The following is an 18,845-nucleotide window of genomic DNA, read 5'->3' as shown; positions in this document are numbered from 1 at the left end:
CAAATTGTGCCAAAAATGCTTTTTGCATGTCGTCCCACGTCAAGATAGAGCCTGGCGGTAGCTGTGTATACCAAGTGAAAGCTGATCCTTTTAGGGATTGGACAAATTGACGCACCAGGAGAGCATCTGACTGAGATGTCTCGCCACATGCTGAGTAAAAATATGCCAGATGTTCATGGGGTGAGCTATTTATGCCATCAAATTTATCAAATATGGGCCGTTGATAACCCTTCGGGAATGGTATGGCGTCATAGTGAGAAGGAAAGGGTTTTCGATACCCTTGAACAGGAAGCGCTATGGACAATTGGAACTCACGAATCCCCTCAGCAATTAATGCCTTCATGTCGTTTGGGGAAATTGTGCTTGTAGAGCTCTCTGCTTTTTCCTCTTTTGTTTGTTGTTCATGGGTCATTGATTCATTTGTTTTGCCCCTGTCTTGCTCTCCTATGACGGCTTTCCCTTTTAACTTAGCTGATAGTAACGCTATTTCCGCGTCTTTCTCTGCTAACTTCTGCTGCATTTCCCTTCGCAAGTCTTGCATCATCTCTTGGATTAAGGGCAACTGGTCCTCAGTATTAGAAGTACCAGTCATCATGACTTGCATGCTTTCCACCTCGTCATGAAGTTTGGCCCCTTGGGATACTACACAATCATTCTCTTGATCTTGAGATACGGGATCATCATAAAGAGGATTCCATTGCAAATAATCGTCCAAACGGGTTGAGTTTGGAGCAGATAACTCGGGAATAGTCATCCCCATCATGTCTCGGGATTTGGAACGAGTCAATGGACCCATGTAGGACCTTGACAGCTCTTGAGATTTCGGGACTCCCCCTTGTGATACGGGATTTTGATCCCTTGAAGCATCAGTTGTCGTCACCTTTTGCATACGCCTTCTTTGTGGATGAGGTATATTCACCACCTTCTTCTCCATGATGACGGCTTTGTTTTTACCCTTAGAAGAGCACGGGTAAACCTCTTGTGATGTGGATTCCACAGCGTGGGTTTTTGGACTTGACGGAGGTTCGGCCCCTTGGACCTCAGCGTGCTCCACAGAGTCGTCCTTTTGACCTTCCTCACTAGTTTCATTGGTGGAAGTCGTCAGAACAGAATCTGTAGGATATAGGTCGACCGGGATTGATCCAATCATGATTTGGACCAATTGGGTAGCATTTGTCCTCTTGGAAGTCGGCACGGCCAGGGTGCTCGAGGTGTTCTTGCCTTCAGTCACAAATGGGCTTGTCCCCGAAAGCTCGGCCAAAACTGCCTCAATAGACTTCCTCTTTGCTTCTTTCTTTCTTAAAGCACGCGCAGCCCTCTTTCTTGCATTTCGGAGAGCGTTCTTGGAAGGTGCTTTCTTCAATTGGGTCTTGACAACCTTAGGAGTGACCTGAGGCTTGACCCTCTGAATGGGCTTTGGAACGGCGCACTTGATGAGGCTCTCACCAACAACGAAAGTCTTTTTGAACCCCACTCGTTTGGTGCACGCATTCCAGGTAGCTTCGATCTTGTGGAAGAAAATTGTAACTTGTGGTGCCATCGAATATGGTTTTGTTAACCTGTGGCATACACAAAAATAAAAACATTAGTCACTTTATGATTGGAGATGAAAAGGTAAATGGATCCCACCGGGCGTGCCAAAAATTATGTTGAAGGAAAATGTGATCCTCCTAATATAATTTCACCACCACTAATTAAATAACGGGGTTTTATTATTTTAGGTTCGACCCATTCGAGACGCAAGTCTCTTAATTACAATCCCTTGCTTCAAGGAAACACCCTTTGATTCCATCATAAAGAAACAGAACGTGTGTGTTTGATTTTGCAACTGCTCCCAAGTCCAACCTCAGGATGCCTACGTATCCCTTGCGGGAATCAAGCCACTCGTAGTTCAAAGAATCGCAATGAATAAATGACTCATTGCGAGGGAAATTTGATTTGAATTGTATTGAGTGAATTTAGCTGAATAAACCAGGGATTCGATATGGGATTGCATTTGGGATGGTTGCATCTAGACTGAATCTCTAGATTGCCTACGTACCCTTTCAAAGGGATCAAACCAACGTAGTTCGGAATTTGGGAATTAATGGGTAAGTGTGGCCCACTAATTGAGAATTTGTGTTTGAGAAATTTGAATTTAATCTCATTTGAATTTTCATGGGTAGATGACCCATGGAAAATTGGATGGTTTTGTACCACTTTCGTTCTTGTCCATGTCCAAGAAAAATAATGAGTAATTTTAATTATCCCATTAACTTTTCCTAAACATTGACAATTGCGTTTGGGGATTTCCATAGGTAGATGACCTATGGGAAAAATTGGAAATTAATGGATAAATGTGGCCCACTAATTAAGAATTTGTATTTGAGAGATTTAGAATTAATCTCAATGAAATTTGCATGGGTAGATGACCCATGGGAAACATTGGAAATTAATGGGTAAGTGTAGCCCACTAATTGAGAACTTGAATTTGAGAGATTTGAATTTAATCTCATTGAAATTTGTATGGGTAGATGACCCATGAAAAATTGAATGGTTTTGTACCACTTTTCTGATTGTCAATGTCCAAGAAAAATAATGAGTAATTTTGATTATCCCATTAATTTTCCCTAAACAAATTGACAATTGCACTTGGGAAAGTGCTTTGGCAAAATCTGGTTAAGATAAACTAGAGATTTATACTTGATTGCGGTTGTGTCTATTGGGATGTTAGACTGCCTACGTACCCTTGACGGGATCAAACCGACGTAGTTCCAAATTTGGAAGTTAATGGGTAACTGTGGCCCACTAATTGAGAATTTGTGTCTTTGGGACAATTTGGAGATTTTCATAGGTAGATGACCTATGGAAAAAATTGGAAATTAACGGGTAAGTGTAGCCCACTAATTAAGAATTTGTGTTTGAGATATTTGAATTTAATCTCATTTGGAATTTGCATGGGTAGATGACCCATGGAGAAAATTGGATGGTTTTATACCATTTTTCTTTTTGTCAATGTCCAAGAATAATAATGAGCAATTTTGATGAACCCATTAATTCTCTACAATTGACATTTGCATTTGTATCCATGCATGATTTGGAGGATTTGAGATTAATGGGCTTTTTTGATTGACAAGCCTGTTAATCCATATTGATGCTCCTTTGGTATCTTTTGAGAGTGAGCTCAATGCTCGTAGCACGACCAATCATTTGTTTGGAATGAAGTCGTGGACACAGTATGGTTGAGTCGCTTGGCACTCCTTTTTGAATAGCTTCTTTGCCACAGTGGTTGATTCCCATATTTCTTGTTGAGATTTTGTGGGCATGTTTGGTAGCCATCTCGCATTGGAGGATTGAGGCAGATAGACCCGAATGACGTAAGCATTTTATTGAGCCTTCTTGACCGTCAATTGATTTAGTTCTTGTGAACCTTTGCTGACACTTTGTTTTCATTTGTTGCAGTCACCAAAAGTGATGTGAGGGACTTGAAAGACTTCATGAGTCTTGGTCCAAGTAGGACTTGCACAATGACAGTTGAGGATAAAACTTGGAGCAAATCATTGGTCCTTTTTAAGTGGACTTGTAAGCAAAGCGTGAGGCACTTCTGTTTTTCCTTTAGCTTTTATGCTTTATGCGTCACTAAAATCTTGCATGTGCAGCCACTAGTATCTTCAGCAAGTTTACTTACTCAGATTATCAATGAAAACCAATTTGCTCAACCACATTTTATTGTCCTTTCGTTGTTGTTGCCATGTATTGCTAAAGGTATCCTGGGATGGGAGCATTTGAGCAGCATAGCCACATGATGATTGGAATCATCATGACAATCTTGCTTGGCATTTGGATGCTTGAAGGCATCGTAGAGAGACCCAGCCATCTTGAATTGGTCTTGAGAAACGTGTTGTACTGCGCCAGCCCCACAGCAACACCATTTTTTTTTATCATAAGCTTCATGCAATAGAATTTGGACTCATAATTCAAATTCCTTGTTTTGCTGTATGTAGAGTTGCAGCCCATCCCTTTTTCATAATCTTGGATTCACTTTGGACATGCAGGTCCGTGAAGTCCAAGACTTCTTTTTTTTTTTTTTTACTCTGCTGCAACTCAAAGAGGAAGAAGTCCTCTTCCTTTGAATTCGCAAGTGGTGGGTTCACCACCACACTTAACTCTTCATTTTGTTTTGCTTTTTCAGCATGGCTGATTTTATTCTTTAGCTTTCACGTGGAGGGGCTCACCTTCGCAGGCTTTATTCATTTATGTTTTCCATTGAACTAACATAGCTTTTGCATAGGCAGCAAAAGCAACAGCAACAAAAGACATTCTTGTCAATTGGGTGACTTTAGGATTTTCCTTTGCAAGTGACGTGGAGCCAAAAGAACCAAAGCCCCTTGTTGTCTTTTGCTGTAACATCCCAAGGTTAATAACCAAAGAGATAATTGGCAGGAAGTGGAGTTCCACTTTGTTTCTCCTTGCTCATCGCCAGCTACATACAAAGAGCACAAAAAGAAACCTCTTGCTTTGCACATGGTGAGTTCACTTTCGCAGGCTTTTTCTGTTAATGTGCAAACAGCAGATAAAATTTTTTCCCACTGCAGATATGTATGCAGCTTTCATTTAAAAGACAATTAACTTGTCTTGTTGTCATTGGAGGACAAAAGGCAGTCGGTACCATGACTGGGTATTTGAGTGAATGCCTTCGTTAACTTTTTCTTCCTTTTCTCTGTCTGCTATCTCTCTGCGGCACAACCCATGTCAAAACCTCAGTTCGTGCTTTCCTTGCAAAGCCACCAGATTTGGTTTTGTGATGGTTAGCCCATCATGATAAGCCATCCTTACAGAGTGCTTGTGAGTTGGATGTTGAGCACATCCTGGAAGCGTCAGAGCGGAGCTGCACCTCGGAGCATATCAGGACTTGACCTCATGATGACTACAATCATCTTGACTGTCAATCCATAGCTGGATGTCCTGGAGGTGTTTGATCCTTGGAGAGATTACTGACCCTTTTTATGATGATAGAAATCATCATGGGCAGGAACTCTTGAGTTGAACAGAACCTGAAATCTTGAGCAAAGATCAGAAAATTGTGCCATGAAACTAGTATTTTTACCTTGAAATGGCTCTTCTCTGCCTTCCTTTTTCTTTTTCTCTCCTCCCACCGTTCTCTTCTCTGCCTTCCTTTCCGTCCCCCGTTTTTTTCTTCGTGTCATGCCTCTTATAGAGGCTATCTTATGATGAGTTTGAATTCAAGCCTATGACCACTTCTTAACTGAGATACTTATCTCTTGGTGTTTCAAAACCACCGAAATACATCTATTTTATTTTTATATTTTTTTTCTTGATAAGGTTGCAGGGACAAAACAAATTCAATTCTAAACCAAGTCAAATTCTTGGCTAAATGCTTTTGTGAAAATTTTCCGTTCAACAGTATGAGTATCTTGAAAGAGGTAGCTTGGCCACAATGTTGAGCAAAGATGAAGAAGCTAAAGAGTTGGGGTGGAGTAAAAGGGTGAATATTGTTAAAGGCTTAGCTCATGCCTTGTCTTACATGCACCACGATTGCTTGCCACCGATTGTACATCGTGACATCTCAAGCAAGAACATTTTGTTGGATTCTGAATATGAGGCTTGTGTTTCAGACTTTGGCACTGCTAAGTATTTAAATCCAAACTCAACTAATTGGACTGCCGCTGCAGGCACATATGGCTACATGGCACCAGGTGATGTTGTTATTCTCTGTTCTATGTATTTAACCCTTTTAAGCTTTTGTTTTTAGACCAATGCTTCAGTTTTCTCACTTGTTTGATTTTAAAAAAAAATATAACAATTAGATATTTTTGTGGTGAATGGTGATCAAAACTTTTTTAATTTAATTGTTGCTTTTCTTTTTCATTATCCAGCTTTAACTAAATTCCTTTGGGTATGCCATTCTTATTAGTTTTCAAAAAGAACTGAATTTCCTTGAATTAGATTGGAAAATAGTCACTTCCCTTCTGTCCTTTTTCTCATAGGCAATGTTTTGAACACTGAAATCTCAGTGTTTTGTACAATTTATTCATAATACAATTTCTTTTATGTGCTTTTTATTAGCAGAGCTTGCATATACAATGGAAGTGAACGAGAAGTGCGATGTTTATAGCTTTGGAGTTGTCACACTGGAAATAATTATGGGATGCCATCCAGGAGATGTTTTCTCATCTTTATCATCTGGAGCGTCATCCTCGTCCTCACCTGCATCACCTTTTTATGAAATGCCAATTTCGGATGTTCTGGACCAACGCATCTCCCCGCCTACAAATCAAGAAGCAAGGGAGGTGGTCTCTATTGTGAAGATGGCATTTGCATCATTGAATCCCAGTCCGCAGTCTCGTCCAACAATGAAGAAAGTTTCTCAGCTCCTCTCATCAACTCAGAGGCTGCATTTGTCAAAACCATTACATATGACAACATGTGGTGAATTGTTTGCTCTTGATGGATTCACTACCTGATCAGGACATGTACGCTGCTTTTCTGTATTTGGTCTGCCTTGTTCTTATTCTTCTTAGATGTTTGGCTTATTTGTATTTTGCTTCATTCTATCTTTAGGCTCAGCTTTAATAAGGGTTACTGGTATATAGAAATGCTTTTCCTTTTATGTATGTAGTTATGTATGTATGTGTCATGTTGCCACCTAAAGTATTATGAATATGTTATTGCAATCTTGCAATTAGTCCAACCCTGTCAAACATTTCGTTAAAAATTCAGTCATGGTGCTATGTTTTGATGTAAAAGAACACCCAAACTGCAACAAAATCATAACTTAGAGGGCAATTATTGTGATGAATCAATATTGTTTTTGGAGGGACACATTGACACGCGACAAAAAATTCAAGTGACATGAGTTTAATTCCCTTTTTTATACTTATAAACTTCATCCAAGTTTAGTTTCAAAAGAAAAACTTGGTTGAAGTTTGGATAGTTGGTTCAATATATAACTTGACGTTTTTCCTTGATAGCCCAAAATCAAAATAACATAGAAAATCAAATTTTGGATCTGCCATAGCTTTTGGTGGAAGAAGGCTCGTGATCTGTATGTACACCGGGACATATCAAGCAAGAACAATTTGCTGGATTCTGAATTTGAGGCATGTGCTTTGGACTTTGGCACTGCTAAGTTTTTCTATATTTCAGTTTATGTCTGCGTTCTTCGACTTATTAAATCTGTTGCGTTATTGTAATTAAATTTGTAATCTATCTTATGCCCAGGCGCATACTTTAACAAAGGTGCTTCGGACTTAGAAATGTTTTTCCTTCTGGGAGGGGAAAAAAATGTAACAAATATTTCTATGTTTTTCCATTGGCCTACTTTGCAAAAGAATAAACAAATAAATCTATGTCAAGACTTAAGAAAGAATCTTCCTCATATTCATATGAAGGGAGCCTTATGTCACGCAAATAGTAACCTTTCACTTTCCATTAATTTCAATTCAGTAATTCCAATATTTTTTTCTCCCAAAAACATCACAGTCGAGGTACCCTTGATCAAGGAAAAGTCTATGAGAAAGCTGTACATACTAAAAAACGAACAGAATAGAATTAGTTTTTTAGTCATGTATGCATTAATCGAGTTGAATGATTCATTTAATAAGTTATCTTGTTTAAAAACCATTGCACATGCTCATTTTAAGACCTCTCAAACTCTCTTAGTACATAGCAGCCAAGTCAAGGATAGCTTAGTCTTCTTCATCTATTCATTATGCAATAGCCAAAGGCAACTAATATAGAGGTTTTTCTATTTAAACCATGCAGCCAATGAGGTCTAGTCTAGTGGAAAAGGGCATTGACTTGCATACCAAAGGTTTCAAGTTCGAACCCCCATGGCATCTTGGTTTTTTGTGTGTGTGAGAAACCCTCATCCCCTAGGCCCTGTTTGGTTCATGGGAAAGGAGGCTTGGGTTTCCCATGTTTGGTAAGTCTAAGCATGGGAAATCGTTAGCTTGCACATGGGAAAGTAGGGGGAAAGTGAAGCCCTCCTCCCCCTTTGGCCCCGTTTGGTTCACAAAATGAATTTGAGGGGAAATCATTTCTCATGTCATTTTCCAAGGGATGGGAAATGGACTATTCATTTCCTACGTTTGGTAATGCTGGAAAAGTAACCAAGAAATATCACTTTATTTCATTTTCCATGTTTGTTTTAAGTAGGAATGGAAAACAAAGTTTGTATAAATTTTCACTTATGCCCATATTAAATCAAATTTAAAAAAAAATGCATTTAATGATTTATTGTAATTCTAAATTGTTAATGGAGACAAAATTGTCATGAAAAATATTTATTTAATATTGGCTTATTTTCCCAAACTTTCCCATGAGGAGGGAAAACAAAACCCAAGTTGGGAGGATGGCTTCACTTTCCCCCCTACTTTCCCATGGGCCAGGAAACAATTTCTCATGTCTGAACATAGGAAAACAATTGGTTTCCCATCCCCAAGTCTCCTTTCCCATGAACCAAACGGGGCCTTGGGTTTTGTTTTCCTCCTCATGGGAAAGTTTGGGAAAATGAGCCAAGATTAAATACACATTTTTCATGACCATATTGTCCCCATTAACAATTTAGAATTATAATATAGCATTAAATGCATTCTTTTTAATTTGATTTCGTATGGGTATAATTGAAAAATTAAACAAACTTTGTTTTTCATTTCTACACAAACCAAACATGTGAAAGGAAATAAAGTAGTATTTCTTGGTTACTTTCTCAGGATTACCAAACATGGGAAAGGAATCTCCATTTCCCATCCTTTGAGAAATGACATGGGAAGATATTTCCCCTCAAATTCATTCCGTGAACCAAAGTGATTTCACATACTAAAAAAAACCCCTACAAATATCCAAGTTCAACCAACCAAAAATGTTTTGCACATTAATGTCTTAATTATTTATGGCAAACAAAATTGTAGGAAACAAATTTAACCTCAATTATGTCAGAAGCATTTTTGCTCACCACTTTAACTCAAGGTGTATGCTCACTACCCTTCTCAATACTTGACACATGTCCATAAGCATACACATAGTTAACTTTTTACTTTGATTTATATAACCATAGTTATACTTATGAACACGTGTCAAGTATTTTTGACTTGGAGATGAGCAGCCAATGAAATGGAATAGGAAGTTAGACCAAAATGTATTTCGGGACATATCAATCAAGAACATGAACCACTACTGACAACATCAATATTGTCCTCAACTTAATCATATGCTAAGTAGGTGTGTGGTTTTAACCACCCGTTGGAAGCACTTTGTGGCCAGGGGCAAGCCGAATCTCAAGTGGGGATTAATCCCACCCTTTGGGTGTAGGGACACCTCGTGGTATTTACCCAAAAACAAAAAAAATAAAAAACAAAGGCATCGATGTTATTAGGAGTGAAATTATTTATTATATGAGACTTTCTATTTTGTTAAGTATCCGATATGGGACTATCTGTACTCTATCATATGCCCACTTGTGTCGTGGCTCATACTTTTAACAAAGGTGCTTTGTGACTTAGAAATGTTTTTCCTTGTGAGAGGGAAAGAAAAAAATGAAACAACAAATACATAATTTAACCAAAGTGAAGGAAGTAAGTCGGTGGGAGTTTTCTTTGGCTTTGTGAGAGTTTGGGTTCTTGAACCAAAACTCTTCATTGTTCAGGTTTTTTTTTTTTTTTTTCGGCCAAAAGACTCTTCACTGTTCTTTACTCATTACTCCTTGAAAGTTTTTTAGAATGCAGAAAGTTGTAAAATCACTTAAATATCCAAACCCATTTTCTGTAAAACTTATTCTCTGTTTTGAAATATGTACAACGACCCAGGTGAAGTGACAGCCACTCCCAGGTCTCTTTGGCCTTCTGTCAAGCATACAATGATCCACCAATAACATCCAATCAAGCTTTTACTTCTATCAATTTCATTGCATTCAGTTCCAACACAAAAATGCAAAATTTTCCAAAGAGAAGAAGACTTTGACTCAAGGGTGTGAACCCAAACCGTCTTCCAATTAAGAAAATGAAAAAATAAAATAAAATAAAATGGAAAGACCTTTCCAAAGTCTTTCAAAATCAAGCCCTCAATAATCTCACCAACTTATTTCAACAAAATATAGCTCAATTTAGTGCTAGAACTCAAATTTGTGCTCAACAAAATCATCTGCTTTCCATTCAGGGTTTCACATTTAGGTTTCATCTAGGAGAGTACACAGCCTTGTTGAGCAACATATGTAAAAAGTTTTCCTTTGTTTTTCAGGGTTTCAATTTCTTCATCCAAACAGAGGGTTAATGATCACATTGATTGATTGGAAAGTTTAAGAATTCAAATAATGACTTTTGAAAAATTCAAGGACCATTCATGACAAAAACCCTTCTCAATATCTTTCTATTCGAAGAGGCTGCATTTGTTAAAGCTTGTTGCCTACGATATACCATGTGACATAGTGTCTAGCATTCAGGTGGGACACTTCTGAACCCCTATGTCACGCAAATAGTAGCCTCTCACTTTCCATCAATTTCATTTCAGTAATTCTAATATATTTTTCTCCCAAAAACATCAAAGTCAAGGAACCCTTGATAAGAGAAAAGTCTATGAGAAAGTTGTGTATACTAAAAAACAAACAGAATCGAATTAGTTTTCCAAGTCATGTGCATTAAGTTGAATGGCTTCTTTAATAAGTTGTCCTGTCAATTCTTAGTTAAAACCGATGAACACGCTCATTTTAAGGCCTCTCAAACTCTCAGTAGCAGCCAAGTCAAGTGATAAAGTGACAGGACCCGACCCAAATTCCACTTTAGAATCCGAGCCGAACCCTATGAGTGTTTGACACCTGGCTAATGCCGGGCACAAAGACCAAACTGCCCTTCTAACTATAAATCCACTTTTAAAATAAGATTATCTTCTGCCGAAAATTCGGCAAAATTTCCCTTGTAATTTACTCATTTCCCAAAATTTCCACTTGTCATCAAACATTTATATAACTCAATCGTTCAACATGCATTCAATTATATCCAAGCAAATTAAGCATCAAAATATTCTGGTCTCAAGTCGCAATAAATCAAATAAATCAATATGCTAATAAAATTCATCTCAACTTTCAGAACAACAATAATGCATTGGAAATCTCAAACATTCTATCTCGTGGCTGCACCTTGTAACCATAGGTTGCCTACGTACCCTTACTGAGGGATCAAACCACACGTAGTTCTTTAATTGCAAAACCACTCTAGTTCTCAAATTTCATCTCAGCTTTCCATTTCAAGCTTCTTGGCATTTCTCACATGGCAATATATAATCAAACAAGAAATAAAAGCATTTATATCACGTAACCATGCTTGGAAAGCCATAATCATCAATTCCTTGTGACACCAATGGTGACACGTCCTGACCTGTAATTCTCGCTGGACTCAGGAGACATCTAGTCAACATGGTCCGCAATCCTCGCTCCCACAGTCCGGATAACTCTAAGACTCGTGGGGCAAAATATGCTAGAAAAACTTGAGATATTTAATACTATATAAAATAATGCAAGATAAAGATAAATGAACATAATAAAATAAAATAAAATAAGCTAAAGATTTATAAGCTTCGAACACCCTTGTATCGAACTCACGTAAAGTTCATAAATAAATAAATATATATTTATATACATCAAAAACTTGATTAGAATCTATATATATTTCCATCTATCGCTTGTAAAACAATTGTAACGCTCAAGAAAATAATGGTAACTGTATAAAATCCTCAATTTAGTTTAAAAGCATCTCAGAACTTAAATTCTCTCCACCTAGGCATACCCCAATTCCTGATCCGTCAATTCCTTTAATACCGTCAATTCCAAATATGCCGTCAATTCCATATATCCGTCAATTCCAATGCTAGTCCGTCAATTCCATCCTCGCACGCCTCGAAAACACAAAGTTAATCGAGCCGCATTCGTCGCAGGTCTCAGAGATAACACTTCAATCTGAGCCGCAATCCTCGCACCACACGGTTCAGACATCCCCGAAACTCGTGGGGCATTATCATAAATAACAAACTGTTTCAAGGCAACTGGGGGGGTACCCTCGTGGTGGGTTTGAAAACCATAACCCGTCATGTATATAACTTTCAATAAATTGGTTCTCAACTAAACTTAAAATATATACACATATATATATATAATAACATGTACTTGGAAATTTACTTAATTTCTTATTTCTTTCGAAATCTGATTTACAAATCATTCCCAACTCTTCACTTCTGAACACAATATAATATCCTTAAAAGTAATTTCGATTACATAGCAACTCAAGAACATTAAATCATCCAATAATACTCAACCAGATACAATGATAATAATCAACACGATAAATAAATAACTTCCAATATCAACATAAAACATTATAATGTAAACTCATAAACCAAACATAGACAAAACACTTAACATAACAGTCAATCCTCAAGTATAAGATCATTCTAATATTTCTCGAAGGATAAACTACCTCGGAAGACTCTCAGCCCACAAAATGGTCAGACTTCCCAAATTGGGTCAACGGGGCCTACGTGGGGTCCACTACCACCTATCACAAATCCGGGAGTCCCTAAAGGTCCCAACAAGTTTAGGATACATGTCCCGAAAGTTTGTTCTCTATCGGATGGTTGGATTGATCACACGATTTCTATAACCCTAGCCATAGGGTTGGCCTTTTTGGAGTATGCCTTTTTGGCGGGTTTGGATGATATCTTTGATAAAGTACGTAGTGATATTCTACGTACTCAACCCTTACCATCTGTTGAGGAAGTGTTTTCTGTTGTTCGACGTGAAGCACAAAGACATGCCACCATGATGAGTGGAAGTAACAACCAAGGAGGGCTGCCGTCCATGGCCATGGTCTCTCAGCCTACTACTGCTTTTCGTCCTAGTAATCCTTCTAATCAGTCTTTAAATTCTCGTCCCTTTACTCGAGAAAATAAAGATGATTTGAAGTGCACTTTCTGTGGACAAACCCGTCATACCTGATTGGTTCCCATAATTAAAGAAGAAGCTACGTGCAAAGGAGCGTGGGAGTGGGGGAAATAATGGAGGCCGTGCATCCCTGGCTACTTACCCAACAAAAGCTAAGGAGGATGAGACTATCTCCAATAACCCGAGTCAAACTTTGTTGACTCGTTCTACCCATGGTGATTCATCCTCCACTATAGGTACTGTAGGGCATGTTTTTTTGGCCTCCGACACTGAGCATCATGCAGGTTGGATTCTGGACTCTGGTGCAACAGATCATATGACATATGATAAGAATGTGTTTCAATATATGACAACATCTCACAGGGAATATATTGCAACTGCTAATGGTACCCGTGCAACTGTTGTTGGTGCTGGTACTGTGTATCTCATAGCCTCTCTCCCTTTACGCCGATGTTTGCTTGTTCCACCTTTATCACATCATTTACTTTCCATACCACAGATTATTGAACAATTGGATTGTGTTGTTCTAATGTATCCGTCCTTCTGTCTACTTCAAGATATTCAGACCAAGGAAATAATTGGGTGTGGCACTAAGAGAGAGGGGTTGTACTACGTGGATGATGTCGTTCCTGGCAGAGCTTATGCAGTCCAAGTGCTTCATGGTAGTAATTTACAAGAAGTATGGTTATTGCATCGTCGATTAGGCCATGCATCCTTTAGCTATTTAAGGCGTATGCTGCCTCGTTTATTTAGTGGAATAAATGAATCAGACTTACATTGTGAAGTATGTATTCTTGCTAAAAGCCATCGTGCTTTGTTTCCTCGTAGTATGAATAAAAGACCTTTTGCATTTGATCTAGTTCATTCTGAAGTTTGGGGGCCTTCTCCAGTTGTTACTTCTTCTGGACTTCGGTGGTTTGTTACATTTGTTGATGATTGCACTCGTATGACATGGCTTTATATGTTGAAAAATAAAAGCGATGTTGGTGCCATATTTCAGTCATTTGCTCAGATGGTTCAGACGCAATATTCTTCTGTTATTAAAGTTCTTCGTTCTAATAATGGAGGAGAATACCTTAATTTTGAGTTGTCGGAGTTTCTCCGTGGTCAAGGGATTCTCCATGAAACCACATGTCTGCATACCCCACAGCAAAATGGGGTTGCATAGTGTAAAAATCGTCATATTTTGGAGACAGCTCGTGCCTTACTCCTTGGGGCCTCGGTTCCTCCACGTTTTTGGCCTGAAGCTGTTACTTATGCCGTGTATGTCATTAATCGTATGCCCTCTTGGGTGGTTGGATTTCAAACACCTATTCAGTTCCTCACTCAATATACTCCAGTGGTATCCAGTAATACTCTCACTCCTCAAGTGTTTGGTTGTGTGGCTTATGTTCATATTCAGAAAATACATCGTAGTAAATTGGATTCGTGTGCACTACGGTGTGTCTTTGTGGGTTTCTCGTCTCACCAAAAAGGGTATAAGTGTTACCATCCTGAGACCCGACTTATGTATGTAACCATGGATGTGACTTTCTCTGAAACAGAATATTTCTACACTTTCGTACCTTCAACTTCAGATCACCAGGGGGAGAACACTGATGGTAATCTGAGTTGGTTGGATCTAGGGGAGATGTGACTGTTGAACAACGTGTAGAACCTAGAACTGAGCCCATACTAGGAGAGTCTCGGCAAGCTATTATCCAGAAAAACCCTGCTGTTGAACAGCCTTGTGCGGAGCCCAGTATACCCCTTATTGCGGAGCCTAGTACGCCTTCTCTCTCTAGTTCCGAAGTGCCGCCCAATACATCTTCTCTGAATATGCCTGAGGTAAGTATCGTAAATGATTGTGTAACTAATCCAAGTGTAGGTTATAAATTGCCGCCAAGACAAAATCGAGGTGTGCCTCCTCATAGGTTTTCTCCTGAAGGAAAGGTGAAGTATCCGATAGCCAACTATGTATCATGCAATAAGCTTGCACCAAAGCGTCAGACTTTGGTAAGTAATATGGAGTCTATCCATGTACCAACTCGAGTGGAGAAAGCTCTAAAAGGTCCAAAGTGGGCAAAAGCAATGATGAGGAAATGTTGGCATTGCAGAAAAATAATACTTGGGAGGGTTGAAGCTACCTGTTGGGAAGAAGACAGTGGGATGCCGGTGGGTGTTTACAGTTAAATATAAAATTGATGGAATAGTAGACAGATACAAAGCAAGGTTGGTGGCTAAAGGATATACCCAAACATATGGGGTAGATTACCAAGAGACTTTCTCCCCGGTTGCCAAGATGAATACGGTACGTGTTCTTATCTCTTTAGCTGCAAACATGGATTGGCCATTAAAACAGTTTGATGTGAAGAATGCATTTGTCCATGGGAATTTGTAGGAAGAAGTGCATATGGATTTTCCTCCTGGATATAGCAATGATGGAAACACCGGAGTATGTCGGTTGCGTAAGTCACTCTATGGACTTAAGCAATCACCCCGTGCATGGTTTGGTAGATTTACTCAAGTCATGAGAAAGAATGGATATTGTCAGAGTCATTCTAATCACACTTTATTTGTGAAAAGCATAGACATAATAAAGTAACAGCCTTGATTATCTATGTAGATTACATGATTATAACAGGAAACGATGTTGATGAGATGTCCAAGTTGCAAGGAAATCTCGAGGTCAAATTCGAGATGAAAGACTTAGGGGATTTGAAGTATTTCTTGGGAGTTGAAGTTGCTCACTCGCCAAAAGGTATCTTTTTGTCTCAACATAAGTATGTATTGGATTTATTAAAAGAAACTGGTATGTTGGGAGGTAAGCCGGTAGAGACTCCTATTGTTGAGAAGCATCATTTGTGTTTGGATCCGGAGTAGAAAGTCGTTGATAAGGGTAGATATCAGAGACTTGTAGGGAGACTTATTTATTTGGCTCATACTCGTCCTGATATTGCCTATGCTGTGAGTGTTGTGAGTCAATTCATGCATTCACCGAGTGTGGATCATATGGCTGCTGTTATGCGTATCTTGGTATACTTGAAGTCCGCACCTGGAAAAGGAGTCTTGTATAGAAAAAATGGGCATTTGAGGATTGAAGGGTTTATTGATGCGGATTGGGCAGGTGATGTAACTGATAGACGATCTACTTCTGGATATTTTACCTTCATTGGAGGGAATTTGGTGACATGGCGAAGTAAAAAACAGAAGGTGGTGTCACGGTCTTGAGCTGAGGCCGAATATAGAGGTATGGCTCAAGGAATCTGTGAAATCCTTTGGCTCCAAAAACTTCTTTGGGGACTTGGGTTTAAACCAAAGGATACCATGAAGTTGTTTTGTGATAACAAGTCAGCAAGAGACATAGCTGATAACCCAGTACGGCATGATAGAACGAAGCATGTAGAGGTTGATCATCATTTTATCAAAGAGAAGCTTGAGAAGAAGATTGTATCAATACCGTTTGTGGAGTCAGAGGGACAACTTGCAGATGTTCTTACTCATGCAGTATGTAGTCGAAAGTTTGGTAACTTACTTGACAAGTTGGGCATGTATGATATATTTCAGAGTGTGTGGGAGTTCTAATATTTTATACTTAGAACTACTAGAACAAAATTAGAGTTGAAGGACTATTAAAACGATTTTGGAAATTGAGAGACTCAAATACAAATTGAGTCTAAATTCAAGAACTAATAAAACGAATAACCCAAAAATAAAACAACAAATACATGATTTAACCAAAGTGAAGGAAGTAAGTCGGTGGGAGTTTTCTTTGGGTTTGTGAGAGTTTGGATTCTTGATCCAAAACTCTTCATTGTTCAGTTTGTTTTTTTTTTTTTTTGGCCAAAAGTCTCTTCACTGTTCTTTACTCATTACTCCTTGAAAGTCTTTTAGAATGTAGAAAGTTGTAAAATCACTTAAATATCCAAACGCATTTTCTGTAAAACTTATTCTCTGTTTTGAAATAAAATACGAAAATGTTAAACTTACCACATTTTTCATACCACAATTATACCACCTCTCTAATAAAGGTGGGCTCCATTGTATTGGTGACTCCACCTCTATTAGAGAGGTGGTATAATTATGATATGAAAAATGTGATAAACATACAATTATCCTTTGAAATATGTACAACGACCCAGGTGAAGTGACAGCCACTCCCAGGTCTCTTTGGCCTTCTGTCAAGCATACAATGATCCACCAATAACATCCAATCAAGCTCTTACTTCTATCAATATCATTTCAATCAATTCCAACACAAAAATGCAAAATTTCCAAAGAACACAAAGACTTTGACTCGAGGGTGTGAAACCCCAAATGTCTCCCCAAACCTTCTTCCAATTAAGAAAATGAAAAAATAAAATAAAAATGGAAAGACCTTTCCAAAGTCTTGAACTCTGAAAAGAGAGTAGGCACTATAATTAAGACTCGGAAGTATTATAATATTATGCATCTACACAAACAATATCTTATAAAGAAACAATGAAATCTTTGACTTGTTATAAACTGTGCTCTCTAGCTTATTGCCTTCTCTTGTATGTTCAGCTGCTTTCATCTTCATCACCAAATTTCCTTCAATTAGCTTCTGCTACTTCTACTGATGAGGCAAAGGCTCTTCTGAAATGGAAAGCCACCTTTCAAAATCAAACCCACAACAAATATCTGTCCTCATGGGCTTACCCTCCCAGTAATAATTCCACCAACTTAATATCTTGAATATCTTGACCTCAGCATGAATAATTTTTTTGGTTCCATCCCACCTCAAATCAGTTTCCTCTCCAAACTCAGTTATCTTGATCTCTCTTCTAATCAGTTGTCTGAGAGAATCCCGCCAGAAATCAGTCTCCTAAGAAATCTTACCATTCTCCGTCTCTTTTTAAATAACATTTCTGATAATATTCCGAATGAGATGGGAAATTTGAAATCTCTTGTTGATTTGCGGATTAGCGGTAATCAACTCAATGGTTCAATCCCCACATCCCTATGTGATCTAGTAGACCTTACCATTCTCTATCTAAGTAATAATAATCTTTCTGGACCTAAAGAGATAGGGAATCTGAATTCTCTCATCGATCTAGAAATTACCAATAATCAACTCAATGGTTCAATCCCGACATCACTAGGTGATCTAACAAACCTTATGGTTTTCTATGCCAGCAACAATAATCTTTCTGGAACTATTCCTGAAGAGATAGGGAACCTGAAATCTCTGACAGAACTAAAGTTGAAAGGGAATCAATTCAATGGTTCAATCCCAACATCTCTAGGAGATTTGACTGACCTCACCGTTCTTTATCTCTTTAATAATACTCTTTCGGGAACTATTCCTAAAGAGATATGGACCATGAAATCTCTTGTGCAGCTAGCTTTGAATGATAATCAATTGGATGGTTCAATCCCGACATCATTAGGTGATCTAACAAACCTTACTCATCTCTATCTCTCTACTAATAATCTTTCTGGCACTATTCCTAAAGAGATAGGGAACCTGAAATCTCTTTTGGAGCTATCTTTGTCAGAGAATCAAATGGTTGGTTCGATCCCGACATCAATCGGTGATATGAAAAATCTTACCCTTCTCTATATCTCTAGCAATTTTCTTTCTGGCACTATTCCTGATGAGATAGGGTACTTGAAATCACTTACTGAGCTAGATTTGAGCATTAATAAACTCAATGGTTCAGTTCCCACTTCATTGGGTGAATTAAAAAACTTAGAAGCCTTATTTCTGCGTGACAATAAACTTTCTGGGTTGATCCCCCAAGAGATAGGAAATCTAAAGAAGTTGAAAGAACTGGAGCTGGGGTTTAACCAATTTGTTGGTTCTTTGCCTCAAAACCTTTGCCAACGTAGATGGCTTTCAAAGCTTCTAGTGAACAACAACAGTTTCATTGGTCCAATTCCCAAAAAATTGAAAACTTGCATGAGCTTATTGTGA

At 38.4% G+C, this 18,845-nt stretch overlaps 2 protein-coding genes across 3 annotated transcripts; both read left to right on the top strand.

The window, feature by feature from the left end:
- On the top strand, positions 3,647-6,694 carry LOC18792570 (MDIS1-interacting receptor like kinase 2). 2 transcript variants are annotated; one of them, XM_020555454.1, is made up of 3 exons: positions 3,647-4,506; positions 5,405-5,696; positions 6,070-6,694. In XM_020555454.1, the coding sequence occupies exons 1-3, from the start codon at positions 4,504-4,506 to the stop codon at positions 6,462-6,464; spliced, it is 690 nt and encodes a 229-aa protein (XP_020411043.1). In that variant the 5' UTR covers positions 3,647-4,503; the 3' UTR covers positions 6,465-6,694. The 2 variants fall into 2 exon arrangements, with proteins under 2 accessions (XP_020411043.1, XP_007223408.1); XM_007223346.2 differs by having other exon boundaries at positions 3,752-4,506; positions 5,323-5,696.
- On the top strand, positions 17,817-18,845 carry LOC109947598 (probable leucine-rich repeat receptor-like protein kinase At1g35710). The gene has a single exon (XM_020558129.1). It carries the CDS (start codon positions 17,817-17,819, stop codon positions 18,843-18,845), a length of 1,029 nt encoding a protein of 342 aa, XP_020413718.1.

The sequence above is a fragment of the Prunus persica genome, chromosome G1, assembly GCF_000346465.2.
Source record: "Prunus persica cultivar Lovell chromosome G1, Prunus_persica_NCBIv2, whole genome shotgun sequence".
Taxonomy (NCBI): Eukaryota; Viridiplantae; Streptophyta; class Magnoliopsida; order Rosales; family Rosaceae; genus Prunus; species Prunus persica.
The sequence above is the reverse complement of the archived record's forward strand: the minus strand, read 5'-3'. Positions and strand labels throughout refer to the sequence as shown.

What these genes read in the sequence shown, in the direction of transcription:
- LOC18792570 (XM_020555454.1), top strand. An exon ending in ATATGGCTACATGGCACCAG is followed by an intron (nt 5,697 to 6,069) that starts GTGATGTTGTTA and finishes TTTTATTAGCAG; the next exon opens with AGCTTGCATATACAATGGAA.
- LOC109947598 (XM_020558129.1), top strand. Translation starts at nt 17,817, where the DNA reads ATGGGAAATTTGAAATCTCTTGTTGATTTGCGGATTAGCGGTAATCAA.